General features: G+C 34.1%; 1 protein-coding gene across 1 annotated transcript in view; it reads left to right on the forward strand.

The window, feature by feature from the left end:
• Window positions 1–15,970, forward strand: part of LOC140148649 (calcium/calmodulin-dependent protein kinase type 1-like) — a 285,030-nt gene that overhangs the window by 146,520 nt on the left and 122,540 nt on the right. Inside the window, 2 exon segments of the mRNA XM_072170681.1 lie at window positions 15,390–15,420; window positions 15,422–15,465. Coding sequence (XP_072026782.1) covers window positions 15,390–15,420; window positions 15,422–15,465 — 75 coding nt within the window.

The following is a 15,970-nucleotide window of genomic DNA, read 5'->3' on the forward strand; positions in this document are numbered from 1 at the left end:
ATCAGTAATGCGATGAACCAGCAACGCTCCTGCTCTGCTCATGCATCGCATTACTGATGAAGTCTTCAGATCGGAAGATGAAATGTCTAAAAATGTGAGTAAATTATTGGACTTATAAACATAATTTACCAATAGTATGATGACAATTTGATTGACTTATCCTTTAGGGAACAAACCAAAAGTTTGATGACGCCCTACAAACAGAGTCTTTTTGTTGGGGGAGGGGAAATGGGGTCAAAATGTTGGGTTACATCAGTAAGAAAATTAGTTACAATATCTGTTAAAGTTGATCATTCTGGTTGGAATTTTCAACATTTCACACTTATGTTTCAGGGAGCGAGGGAGGGAAAGGGGGTCGGCTTCCTCACTTTTGTTTATAGGACATCATGTTGCAAGAACTCATCCCGGATTATGAGGAACTGTTATGCTGCAGCACTTGAAACACTGTACATAGGTTATTAGTTTATAGTAAGTAGGATTTTGAAATAGTATTGTTGTTCCACTAAATGCTTTTAGATATTATTGATCAGCAAAATGGAGTTCCGTTATATATTACATAGTAGGTGACCTCAATCTTTCTGTGTTGTAAGGCAAGAGTTGCAAAATCAATAGCTAAATCGGTTTATAGGGCAATCTTACCGGGAAGCTGTTTAGGCATAATTGATCAATTCTCTTTGCACCTTTGTTTTAAGGCTAAAGCTGAGGTTCCAGTTAGGTGTAATTAAAGGACATGATTTGGTTATGGATAGAAAGATATTCAATTGGCCAAACCCGCTAAAAACTTCAATTGTTATGAACTCCCATCATAAAAGCCTATCTCACAATTATTTACAAAGGTATCCATGCACAACTATTTTTCTGTGTGACAAAGTTGGGTATAATTCTGGAATATCCTGTGCCCTAGCATAAAACAACTCTCACCCTAACTCTTATACAGGGTGCACTGGTAAACCAGAATTATGGACAAAGTTGAATTAATTTCATGTTCAGTTATGAAGAGAATAAATTCTCTAATATTATTTGTTACAATTAGCTTACCAAAAAGGTATGTAAATTGTTAGTGACACATAATATTTGTAGCATTGCTTTTCTCATCCCATAGTGGTTTACAAGTGTTCACAAAACAATTAACGCTGATGTTAGCTGCCTTTAAATAATTCGTTCCAAAGAGACTAAATATTGATAAAGTTTCAGATGAAAGCAATAGTATACAACTAGGGTAATATATGAATGCATCTCCTACTTGAAGCCCACTTATCTTCCTTGTTGCAGCTAGCATGTTTGACAAGAGAGACAGACCTACTACTAATATGTTCACTAGGAATTACATTGTGTAGGCAAAATATTTTTTTATTCCTTTTTTGCTCGTTTGTGTATTGTGAATCACAACAAATGAACAAGTGTACATCAAATCTGATCTGAATATACATGGGCCATATTTGGAGCATGTTGGACTTGGCATACATGAAGTGGATGGCACTATTATGAGGATCTGATCATTTCTTTTTTGTATCAAAGCAACAAAATGTTCCTTTTTTAAATAGTTGAAAATTTTTCTTATTTTTAAACCTGCTAGGAAAATTGAGGGGTGGGCTTCTATGACATTTCCATTAAATATGTATGTTGTAGTGTATTTATGGACCCCACTCATGAGCCACTGGGAGACATTTCTACAATTCAATTTCTATTTCAGTATCACCACAAATAATATAATACATAAACACATATCCAAATGATATTGACACGATGATCATGAGACCATTAAGACCAGATGTGACCATCCCCTTAACTAAAAATATTACAACCACACACAAAAAGAAAATCACCAGATAGCACAAAAAACCTAACAAGCAAAGCTCATATATGTACAGATTTGACATGCACCTAGAGTCCTAATATGTGTTGCCTATAAGTATAGATTGGAATTGTTTTTTAAACATTTTGTATTTTTACAGGCTTTTTTGTGTATACTCCAAGGGGACACTTTCTTTCTTTTCAGAAAGTATCCCTGGTACAGATATGGCTATTTTCTAGCTCTGTATCCATAAATTACAACTATGTTGAAATGGGAACATTATTTCTATTAGTATAATGTGTTTCGCTGCACCCAAGTTGCTTTGATGTGGCATGTCATGTCGTCAGTGCAGTTTTGAAATTCCCATTTGACGAGGCTGCCAATCAAGTACACGCTCGAAATTGTACCTCAACGTGTTTGTATGCCCAGGAATAAAGAATGTTGGCAAATGCTGGCGGATGTTGTTATATAGTAAATATTTAGATGCATGAATCGGATAAACAGAAAAACTAGGTTAGTTTTATTTGAGATATGTCTGAACATTTGTGACATACAACTCAAAATTGAACTCTGCCCAGAAGTGCCTCCTTTGACATACCACGTCACATTTAAGTGGCACCAGGCAAAATTGTCGGTTGTATTGTGGAAAGTAGTAGTAGGTCTATGTAATGCATATCAAAAGTAGACATTTAAAGGAACTAAAATGTTGTTCGAAAGTTCTTTGTGCAGTGTAGATCAAAGGGTGAAAAAACATTGTAATTCCTAAGCTGGATCAGGTGCAGTGCAGTGCCTGGTCCCCCCATGAAAAATCTTGCCCCCACTTTCTGTGGAATCACTTCAAAACTATACTCTTCTTGTGTGGGGAACTTAATCCCGTATATCCTCAAACAAAAATTGTGCGTGACCTAATAATAATGAACCAATTTTGGAGATTTAATTATACTTTTGCTTCAATTCAGCTCTATGACCATTAAAGAAAGGTTCATGTTGGCCTCAAATATCACAAGTACCTATTGGGCATGTTTGATATGCATATAAAATTACCTTTGCTTGTTTGCCCAATCCATAATGCCATCAAAATATTGATATCATAACGGCGACATTGCGTGACGTGAATTTACTTATAAAATCGGCGAGTAGGGCCAGAGACCTTTAGTGTACAGTATTTCATAGATCTATCTTTTTAAAGTAACTTCCCTCCAGCTGTTGAATTCTGCGCAGGGTTGCCAAAAGATTTCAGCCCAAATCGCGGGTCAAATAATCAAAAAGTCACCCAATTTTTCTCTTTACCATTGGTTTCTATGGGGCATGAAACTATCGGAAATCGCGGGAGCCAATGTTGGAAAGTCGCCCAAATTTTTTCTTAACCATTGGTTTCTATGGGACAGGAAATTGTCAAAAGTCGCGGGGAAAATCTTCAAAAGTCGCCCAATTGGGCTACCAAATCACGGGTTTGACAACCCTGATTCTGCGGTCTATAAAATATGTATTGATTTTATTATAGGTTATGCTCGATAGAACTCTTATATTTTACTAAGTGAAATATGAAAAGAAAGTAAGGATGATGAGAGAGATAGTTCAAGGAGGTGAAGGTAATGCAATGACGTAGATTGCTGTATGGCTTGGTTTGAAAAATATCTTGAGAAAATCCACTGTGCGAAACAAATTAATGCGATCATGAATGATGATGAAATTTGCCAGGGTATTGAACCATGGTTGACAGTGCCGGCAGGTAACATATGCAGCTATGAATATTAACTTTAGAAAAACATAATAACATAAAAGATTTGGGATACAGAACATGCAGAATGAGAGACATTAAATCAAGAGTTGGCGACATGATTAGCTTTAGCATACATGAGCATGCATGTGCATGAAACATGTGCTAGATCGTACATATACTGATATGTAGATGCCGTGTAGATGAGGACATATATAAATTCATGTGCGTGCTGGCTCAATCTTTATAACAAAAAATCAATATTTTCCTTCATTTTTGTTTTGAACATTAGTTAGACTTATTACTTGGACTTATAAGTGGACACAGTCAGGCCAAACAAAATTTAGCACTTGCGCAACATCATTTTATTAAGTTTGACCACCATATACTTTGATCAGCTCGTAATCTGTCTGGTCTATATTGTGTGTGTTAAATAAATAGGTGAAGTATAGGACTTTAATTAATAATTTGTGATACCTCACAAGACAATCCTCGAAAGATGATATATAGATATTAATCCGCGATGTTATAAGGCCCACCGATTATAATGAGCTGATCAAACTGTAGTATTGCTTGAAAATGTCAAGACCCTTCTTTAGAGTGATCATTTCATTTTTGATGTCATCTTTCTTACTTAGCATAAACACATGAAAATGATGCAGTTGTGCCCATAGCAAAGAAATCAAAATGTTGCATGTTTTCCTTTTGGAAAAACCTGTGATAATGAAGTGGTTTTGTTCATATGATTTGTTTAAGCTTCTCCTTCACAACAATCCAGGTTGGTTTTCCATCTTCTAGGATGATTTCTTCAAATTCATATGACGTAGTAGTGAAGTTTCATGTTTAATTTGGTTTACAAACTAGAATCTGCTTTATTTTGTATTCAATGATCAAAGTATATAGACCTTTGATCCCCTAGCCAAGAGGAAATATTGCTATGTTTGAAGACCGGTTTCAGGAAATCCAGGGGTTATGAACATGAAAGTTGATAAAAGATTAACAGGATTTACTTTAATGCAAAATGACGCCTTGGTGTTTAACTTCATACGAGAGAACTTCGGGGAACCTGTGGGAGGATATATTGTGTTGTGTATTGTATTGGATTTTTTTAGAATTTTTTTAATCATATTTCAAGAATCAATGGATTTCAAATAATTCTGTGCAAATACAGGACCTCTTCTACACCCGCACGTTTCAGAAATTGAGTGTTTTTCATGATATTTTATGCAGCCTGACACTTAGATGTATAGCTCAATTCCTAGAAAATATCTCATATGGGATGTCACTTGAAAGAGCAATAAATACACAATAAACATCCTCTAGACAACTAATGCAGATGGAAATCTCACATGTGGGACTCATTGTTGCTTAGACTGCATAAAAGTACTTTCTTTCAACAACCTCAGAAGTGCCTACAAGCTGCCTTTACCTATAGTCTCTTCTAACCTTTTACTGCATCCCTTGAGGTACATAAGTGATGTCAGTAGGGGAGCACTTGGTGATTTATATTTTAAGGTAAAAGTGGAATTGTGACCTTGCAAATCTCTCCTTACAGGTGATAAATGTAGATAAACAACAAGTGTAAATTTAAAGTGATCCCAGCAACTGTAAAAAAATTAAATTGTGTATAAATTTGCTTAAGTAAAGGATGCGGAATTAAAGTATTTTTGCAATGAAAAAGTTGGCAAAAACGAAGAAAATAGCAGTATTGAAGTTGAAGCCCTATTTGAAGTAGCCAATTTAGTTCTCTATGTTGCTATCAGCAGATAACATTATTTCTCGAACCAATTTGCTACCAACAGTAGATAGTATAAGTTATATATATAACCATTTTGCTAGTTGCTATCAACTGTAGATAGCATTAATATCTAACCATTTTGCTATTAGCAGTAGATAGCATTTGTCTCTAACCATTGTGCTATCAGGAGCATTTAGTTCTCTGACCTGTTTGTTATCACCAGTAGATAGCATTTAGTTCTCTAACATTTTGTTATCTACAGTAGATAGTGTTAGATCTGAACCATTTTGCTATCTACAGTAGATAGTGTTAGATCTAAACCATTTTGCTATCTACAGTAGATAACATTGGTTTTCAAACCATTTTGCTATCTACAGTAGATAGCATAAATTCTCAAACCATTTTGCTATCTACAGTAGATAACATTTGATTTTAAACCATTTTGCTATCTACAGTAGACAGCATAAATTCTCAAACCATTTTGCTATCTACAGTAGATAACATTGGTTTTTAAACCATTTTGCTATGTACAGTAGATAGCATAAATTCTCAAACCATTTTGCTATCTACAGTAGATAACATTGGTTTTAAACCATTTTGCTATCTACAGTAGATAGCATAAATTCTCAAAACAGTAGATAACATTGGTTTTCAAACCATTTTGCTATCTACAGTAGATAGCATAAATTCTCAAACCATTTTGCTATCTACAGTAGATAACATTGGTTTTTAAACCATTTTGCTATCTATAGTAGATACATTCTCAAACCATTTTGCTATCTACAGGAGATAACATTGGTTTTTAAACCATTTTGCTATCTACAGAAGATAGCATAAATTCTCAAACCATTTTGCTATCTACAGTAGATAACATTGGTTTTTAAACCATTTTGCTATCTACAGTAGATAGCATAAATTCTCAAACCATTTTGCTATCTACAGTATATAACATTGATTTTTAAATCATTTTTGCTATTCACAGTATATAGCATTAGTTCTCAAACCATTTTGCTATCTTCCATTGATAGCATTAGTTTTAACCCATTTTGCAATCTACAGTAGGTAGCATTAGTTCTCAAACCATTTTGCTATCTTCCATTGATAGCATTAGTTTTAACCCATTTTGCAATCTACAGTAGGTAGCATTAGTTTTCAAACCATTCTGCTATATACAGTAGATAGTTTTAGTTCTTTCTATAACCATTTTATTATCAGCAGTAGATAACATTTATTTCTCTAAACCATTTTGCTATCTACAGTAGATAACATTGGTTTTTAAACCATTTTGCTATCTACAGTAGATAGCACTAATCTAAAGCCATTTTCCATTTACTCTAGGTAGCATTAGTTTAGCAACCATTTGCTATCTACAGTAGACAGCATTAGCTTCTGTACCCATTTTGCTATCTACAGTAGTATATATGGTAAATGACTTTACCTCTGTAGTGAATGACTTAGATTATATTTATGGTAATAGAAGTGTTTGTATGACCTGTTAGAATGATTTTGAAGTCAATTTGGGAATAATTATTTAGATTTTTTCATGATATATGAAATAGAATGGCATGGTGCAAGTATCTGTCAGACATAATACATAGTTCCTTATCCCGAAGATCATCATATCCCTAAAGGTTAAAGTGTCATATAGATGTACACAAATTTATTATGTACAATATACATGTACAATCAATAATTCTCCAATTTGCTAATCCAACAATTGGCCTAGTAATGCCAATGAGATTTATTCTGAAATGCATCCATCCAAATTAATTGCAAGCTATCAGAGGAATACGGTTGTATATAAATAAGTGGTTATAATAATTATAAAGAGTGGAATATGAAAACAATTTCTCATTTCAATTAAGGGCTGGGGTATGAACGTTTGGACAGTATTTATTGTGGGACATTAGAGCACATCAGACATATCCAATTGCATTCTGAATACGAAGAATGTCCTGATGATATCAAATAATTTTGATTTTTTGAAATTCGCAATGTAATACACATTTTATGGCAAATCATTAAATTTTTAGATTTATACTTAAAGTGTATGTAGGTGGGATGAAAAGCTGACGATCAGTTGAAAATATTGACCTTTCATATTGAAGGTATACATTTTTTTCCCCAAAACACAAAAAATAGGTCTTTTGGGAAAAAATCCATATCTTCAATATAAAAGGTCAAAATTTTCATTTGATCGTCAGCGTTTCCTCCCAGCTACATACACTTTAAGAATATATTATTAGTTTATAAAATTTATTTTGAGGACTGTTATATATCAAAAATTTGAAAAATATCAAATTTAATAATTTGTCATAAAATTTGTATTATATCGTGAATTTCAAAAATGAAAATTATTTGATATCAGAAAGACATGCTTCAGTATTCAGAATGCAATTCGATACGCCTGAGGTGCTCTCATGTCCCACAAAAAATACTGTAGAAATGCCATAAACACTCATTCTAGATCATTCCAACCTGTGCATTTAGAACGGTTTACTTATACATAATTAGGGTACATCATGTCAAATGGACTTGGCACGAATAGCTGTCTGCCAGCTTTCAAAAAGCCAGTAAACAAGCCACAAGGCAAGATATAGCCGTGCTATTAACAGCAAAACTCAATACTCTGATCTCTGCCCTTTCCGCCAAATGTCACCCATTTTTGTTCACTTTTTAAAATTCCTATGTCTATTCTAGACTGCCCAATAGAGGTCAGCTGACTGAGATGAAATTAAACATTTCTCTGCTGTAATGGATTTCAAAATAGCCAAACATAGATGAGACTATACATTCCTTTTAAACATTGGAACTGATGTAGCCTGTAGGGATTATGAGTACAGTATGACATTCTTTGATCTCCGGAAAATCATGCAAATATTTGGATAAAAAGTGACATTTTGTTGTTCCCCTTGTAGCTCTGCCTGTTAAGTGCTTAAGTGCAGTCAGTCAGCTTCTGGATGTTGCTCCTTCCGGTAGTTAGTATTTCTCAAGTTGCTCTTACTATTTGCACGGCATCAGTGGTGGATATCGAAGCTCTAGTTCAGCTGCCTGCGTAAAATGAGAGATTTGAGAGGTGGAACAATTTCAAGGGATTTATGAGGATATCCATCTCATTTGTATTCAAAGGCCCCAAGAGGAACAGGCAAATCACGGCAGAGTAATTTTTGACCATTAATTTGTTTGATTTATAGTCGGCGGTATATTTGGTGTTACTTCTTAGAGAAAATTTGAATTAAATTCCACTATGGATATGGTTAAGACTCAAAACATTAAAGAGTAGGCCAGATTGAACAGGCAATTTGTATTGGATTGCTAATCATAAACCAATAATTTGAGGGAGGTGGGTGGATGGAAATTATTACACAACATGTTACACAATTATGTAATGTGTCAAATTAATGTGATATCAGATCAGGATATGAAATTAATATTAAAGCCATGCAACATGGACATGCCACAATGTATTTTTGAGAATAATTGTTTTTGGAGAAGATCAAATTCTCTTGAAAAATTGGTATAAATACAAGTCAATTTTCAGATTCTCAGAGCCAGATCCAAACCAAACTTGATTACCCAGACTGGCCCCTCCCCTTATATTATACTGGTAACATATACCTTAAAAAATTACAATCTGAGATGTTACAGCCAAATTATTTGTAGTGTATGGTCGGTCACACATGGCAAGTAATAAGAGACTGAACATAGCAGATTACCTTCAATAACAGATGAGTTTTGTAATTAGGATATAACGTCTAGACAATTATTGCCTAGCTCGTGTTGCATAAAAGCCTATTGCTAAACACACAGTTTATGCCTAGACTTCATCTTGCTGGCATTTTAAAGGAACATTCACTTTCGATAAATTGATGAGTTTGCTTTGCAACTTAATTATGGTCAATTTTTTGTCTCACAAAAGCAATTTTTCTTTTATGCATGTCCATTCCCATTTTCAGTGCTCTCATCATATGTGCTTATGGTAAGTGCAGTTTTGGAGTGGGACTAGATATAAAAAAATTATCATATAAAATTCTGATTGATATTGGCTAAAAAAAGTATGTTTCAGAGCTAACAACAACTGTTTTATTGAGTAAATTCGGCTTTTTCTTGGTCAAAATTATTTATTTGACTGAAACTTTTTGAAAAAATTCAGAACATTTTCAAAAAACGTTTGCAAATAATCATCAAGTTTTTCACAGATTTTTCAAGCTTTCGGTTATATCTTAGGGTCATTTAAGCCTTCAGAAAAAATATTAAGAAAGAAAAATCCTGACTGACCAACCCTACTTAAAAAGTTTGTCGGCCCGTAAACCAGAGTGGTTTTTTTTGTTGCCTTATGAAGACCCCTGTAATAAGTTTTTGTTAATTACAACCGAAAAGTCGAATATCATATTATATTGAAGGGGAAGTCAGTATCTCTAGACAATACTAAACAAATTGTCGGCAGCCATCTGTAACTTGTACCATCTGCCTGGTCATTGCTCCATCTGGAGACATGCTTCACTTTACTCAATGTTTCCCTATATACCTTTTGACCGGACATTGACCAATGTGTTGTGTTACAATGTAATTAAATATGGATTGTGTTCAGGGGTTTATATTTTTGCTGAAGGGCTTATTTTTTCCATACCTTAATTTTCAAGAGGTGTATACTTTTGCATGGCCTGACATATTTATTCAATGGATGAAAAAGACTTTGCTCTTCTGTAACTTCCAAAAGTGGAAGTACATGTATGGTGATGTACCATACCCAAAAAGTTCAGAATATGGAAGATTATATGTGACGTGTCATGTCAAAAGGAGACACTTTTGGGCAGGATCGTAAATGGAGAAATAGCCAAAAATCTGCCCGGGGTGATATTTTCACAATTTGGGTTTGTTGCGAATTTGTGATGTTATTGATGTTAAAAATATTGTCTGATAGTTTCAGACCGGAATATAACTGGCATCTTGTATTTTTTCAGACATTTATCAAGGTAATTCCTACTCTCAACATTGTCAATAATATTTTTAAAGGCCGATATCTCAATTTCCAATTTTATTAAACCATAACTTACGAACTCAGTATCTTCGCTTAGGAATGTCAGATTTCATTGGGAAAAACGGTGTTGTGGAGCAAAATATCTCTATATTTAAGATATGTAAAAATCTCAAAATTTACAACCTGCCCAAAAGTGTCTCCTTTTGACATGACACGTCACATATATTGGCCTACTCCTGGATTGGATACCTGATGACAATATCATATATTTTTCAAAATGGTATGATATTTGAGATAAGTTGTAAGAATCATTTTTGAAATACATCCTAAAACAGGGATATAGTTTAAAACAAGTTGTTTACAAACGACTGACCCTCATACCAATACAGGGTGTATCAAAATATTTGGTTCACATCAATGTTCAGTAAGTATGGACAATAATACCCCATCAAAATGCAGTTTAACATCCACCTTATTTGTAGATTTATGTAATAAAAGGTTATAAAAATTGTAGTCATTTCAAGAGGATCTAATGTTGAATTTTTGAGAAGCAGGTGGTTCATTAGAACACAAAGCTGATGGGTACCAATCATTTTGATACACCCTGTAAGAGACAGAGACAATCCTTTATAAGGATTGTCTTGTGTTGGTATGCGCAACATCCATCCATCCATGTGATGTAGGTAAATCCAGGGTGTATTGAATGGACAGAAGCTCCCAATAAACCTGCAAATTCATTCAAATCAACCACCTGCCCATAATTTGACCAATTTTCAAATCCTGTATCCACCCCTGCATAACAAATTATTTAACATTGTCCAATGGGAAAAGAGGCTCTCCGCCAAGACGGTTTACAAAATTAAACTGTTGACACCTTTAGCAGTGTTCTACATGGATCAGCTGTCTCTTCATTGCAGAATAGGAAAAAGAGTGCTCAAAGGAGTATACCCAGATACCAATTTGAGAAAGATTATATGGTTTGAAAGATGTATAAAGAATTTGCCAAATGATCATATGTTGAAATACATGTCATAATTTATCACCTAGTGAATTATATCACCCAAGCTGTCTCTATTGTGATAAGTAGGACAATTACCAGTAAATTGGATATAAGCAATCACAGTTTTGATGGTTTATATAAGCCATATGTAGGCTATATTCCTTACCCGACCTGGATTCCTGATACCAGTAGGAGGCTCTCAGGCTAAGGTTTTGATGGGATTTTATATTCCATTTAATTTTTGCACACTTGACACATAGCTAATATGAAGATACTTTTTACTCCCGATTTACCCATAGACAGAGAAAGGAAAAACCAAACGGAAATCACATTTGCCACACATATCAGCCATCCAATAGGATCGCATTTATTTTGCTTATGCGAATCAAATACATCATCAATGAATAAGCATTTAAAGATATTTAATACAACATTATCAAGCAAAATTGTCTAAGGCTTCAGCAAGCAAGCAATAAGCATATTAATAGATGGCACATCTGAATATAAAAATAAGGATACCGGTATATATCACAGGACTGTGTGAGATACGTAGGCCAAAGCCTGGGGAAGCTCCGAAGATAATCAAAACACATGATGAGACAATAATGGGGGAAAAGCTGCCCAAAATCCTCCCAGACGAGTTGCCTAAAAGTGATGCATATGTTTGACTAGGGTGATTTACGCTAGAAGCTGTAAGGAACCTGCTTACAAGCAAAAGCAAAATAAGCAAAAAGCTGAGGCCTTAGAAGCATATTAATTAATTGAATATTTCTTGGAGGTCGCGAGAAGTTTTCACGATCATCCTTGCAACTGGCTGGAGCTCGCGAGAAGTTTTCCCGAGCATCCTTGAAGACCAAGTTGTCTATATTTAGAAAAATATTATTAATAAATGAATACATGTATAAAAATAAACATTTGTAATTTACTATTTTTCATCTTATTCCATAATGTACGCCTTATATGGCTATTTTAATATAAATTATTTGATTTTTGCTACATCATTTTCCTCTCAAAATTCTTAAACTGCACATTAAGTAGACACAAAAAATTCCATGCAATGGTTGGAGCTTACGACAAGACTCCCAAGCGTCATTGTAGGAAAACCTAACGAAAGAAGCCTACTATAAATAATGTCTTGTTTAAGGACGATGAGAAAATAATTGTAGCTTTAATTACCATTTTTTCTCCTTTTAACACAAATATAAGCGTTTGTCCTTTGTAGCGAATAATTTTTTATTAATTACAAGATGCTATTTTTTCGCTCACATTGTTGCAATGTTATGCGAAAACTTCCTCATGAACCACTGTCGCCACTTTTAAACTTGCCCTTCTTTAAAAAAAAAATGCACACGAGATCCGAGCATGACTTAAACACCAATTTTTGGGAGTGGCGGGTGGGAAAATAAATATTTTGGATCCTTATCGGATGAAATCTGAATGTGATGTGATTTTTGGAGACAACCCGAGCCGACCTTTCTTTGAAAGGCCTGTCCCCATTGGTCCACATAGCGACCCGACCAGAACACGCAATATGATTGGACCAACCTACACGAGCCCACACGCCGCCAAACAGGTCATATGACAATCTCACCGGTCGAAGCAAGATGACCTTTTTGAGGTCGCCAAAAGGGCGATAACCTTTCTCTGCTTAAGTAAATTGGTTTCTTCCTGACAAGCATTCAGAAACCTTATTATATTTGAGTGCTTATTTTATAATTTTGTCAGATTAAGCTGAAATAATAACATGAGCAATTTTACACAAGAATAAGAGGTTCAAAGAGCTGCAGCATAATTATGAAGAGCATTTTATACACGTTGCTAAGGAGAAAATTGAAATAAGCAGGAGCAGTGTTACTCAATAGGGGCTTTCTGATTACAATATTCTATTAATTAGATTGGGATTTCACTGCACGGTGTAACATGTATTAATCTTCAAGTCATGATGATCGACTTGCTGTCATAAAATTCTCTCTAAATTGTGTCGGGTTGAAAATTAAACTGGAACAGCTCTCTTTCACTAATCACTATGATATGTATGGATCAAGTTGTAGAAAATACCTAGATTCGAATAAATTGTAGCGCACAAGTTTTTACCTAAATTGTATCAAATTTGATGGAAGAAGTTACAGGGCTTGTATTAGTTGAAATAATAATTGATTTGTATGTTTGAATGAGCCATTGTAGAAAGGCATCTTTATCAAATTTTTGTGTACAATATTTATTTTCTTCTGAAATGGTTTTGAAGAATTTCCTTTGTGGCATCTGCCTATTATGAATTTATGATCCTTGTTAATTGCAAGGTGATTTGTTGAGGTTATTTATCATTTTAGTATTATTAAAATGTGTATACAGCTACACCGCCTTGCAATGATTTAAAGTAGGCTACACATAGGCACAACACTTTTAAAAACATTGATCCACAAGCCTCAGCACACTTTACAGGTTGTCGCTGATCACTTCGGCCCCATATCATTCCATAAACCAGTAAACAACAACAACACATGGACTAGAAGGGCACACTCTAGACATTCCACAATTGGCCTTCGCAGTCGGGCCAGCTGCCCAAGTTTTGTACGGGAATTTAATACAATTTATTAGCAGTTCTTTGTCCAGGGGAATTTCAAGATAACTCAACTTTTAACATGAGAGTAACCAACAACCTTTTGCATCATCATTGAATGCCTTATCGATTGAGCTAACTTGACTGCTAGTAAAAAAGTAAAAGTTAGGTAAGGTCACATTTTCTGTTTTGCATTTTAAATACAAAGTAGACTTTGAATATTGAAAGGGAGCTTATAAGGCACCACATCAAATTTGTGCTTTAGAATTGAAAACTTTAATATCAATGATCAGTTCATCTTCATTAAAACACATTTCAAGGCTGTCTAGGCCTTATATCATACATATAAGCACAGACCCTAGAATATAAGTGAGAAATAATGATTGTGATTGCTCTGTACTTTTTGTGTGGATGTTTTTGTAATATCAAATCTATTGCTATTAGTAATTTAGATAGAAACCCATGATATATACATTTTGGCAACAACAGGTGTCCTTGCTACCTGCTTGTTTGTTTCATTTAGAAAAAATACAGTGATTAATGCTATGGGCTATTCTAGTTGAAATCCATACACCTATGGAAGACATGAACTTAATCTCTCACACAGGGAGTATGAATTTCAAATGGGGTTTACCTGAATGGGTGACTCCATTTCAAATTTACATCCCTTCTGTGGGAGATTAAGGTCATGTCTTCCATAGCAGGGTGTATGGATTTCAACTGGCATAGCCCAATAGTTATTACTATCTTCAGTAGATAGCAAATTATACTCATGGGCTTCTATCAGGGTAATGTATAAAAATACACTTCTTAACTACATGTAGTTTATAATGAATGTTGACAAGGTAGACTGTTATTACATTTTTAATTGCAGGAGACATGTCTGTTGTTTTTCCTTTTCTTTTTAAAAGATATGTGACACATGACCCAACACAAGGCATTCATGCTCTTGTCTGCAATAAACAAAATTGAGATACTTATATAACAATGTCGAGCAACAAGCATTTTGGTGCCAGAGGTTGATTGCTTTCCATTTGAAATTTATTGATATTTGCTTCATTGGAATATTGCACAATATATGTATCTATGGTGATTTAAGGCTTATTTTGTTAAAATTGTTTTCTCTTTTGGAAACTATACTATGGTTTGATAAAGAAGTTCATCTGACCTCATTCTTACAAATTGAATAGTTTCGTCCTTGAGTTATATATTTGATAAAAAAACCTTATTGATGTCAGCCTCATGTACTGCTGTTGTTGAGTTACATTTAAGTAAGAGTGAAATTGTAATAACAATTTGGCCTGTAAACAACATGACTATTATTATTCTAAATAATGTATTTGATGTGTTTTAGTTACAACAGATGTATTTTGTTGGTTGTTTGTGACAATGAATGTGAAACATGCCACAAGCAAAATATCTGCACAGACGTCATAGGACAATATATTTTGTTTTGTTAGTAATCTACATTTTATGTTCCCAAAAGTAAACTGTTTTGGTCTATGTTTAGTTTCTTCTTGTATTGAATACGCCCGTTATTGTTACATTGGACAAATTAACAAGTGATATTTCTCTGTATTTTTTTGTTTTTTCAGGATCAAGCATCCAAATATAGTGGAGTTATTGAGAGATTTATGACAACAAATCACATGTGTACCTGGTAATGGACCTGTAAGTACAATTTAAATACCCAATTATGTGGTGTGTTCAAGCAAAATAAATTGTTTAACAAGCGAAGAAAATTGATTTCTATTCACTATTTTTTCATCTTATGTTTTTTATTTTGTTGAAAACTAATAAACAATGGATTTATAGTTCCTTTACTCAGATAAATGCATTGTCATGTTTCTGAAAAACAAAACAAAAATACAAAACAAAAAATCCCCAAACCCGAACCAATAAAAAATAGGAAAGAACAGAAAAAGAAGAAAAGGAAGAAGAAAGAAAAAAAAAGGAACAAAGTTGGAGGCCTACCTCAAGCCCTATTTATCTCACCCAAACTTTTTATTTTATTTTGCTTGATCATATCACCTGTGATTAAACCACATTGGATATTTGAAGCAGATATGTCGAACATCGTCAAGAAACTTTGCTGTTTTACCTGTGAGGAAAAAATTAAGAAAATATATTCAACAGCCTGACTCATTTGTGACAAAGCAAGGAATTGAATTTGGAA

This window comes from Amphiura filiformis, chromosome 3 (assembly GCF_039555335.1).
Source record: "Amphiura filiformis chromosome 3, Afil_fr2py, whole genome shotgun sequence".
Lineage (NCBI taxonomy): Eukaryota > Metazoa > Echinodermata > Ophiuroidea > Amphilepidida > Amphiuridae > Amphiura > Amphiura filiformis.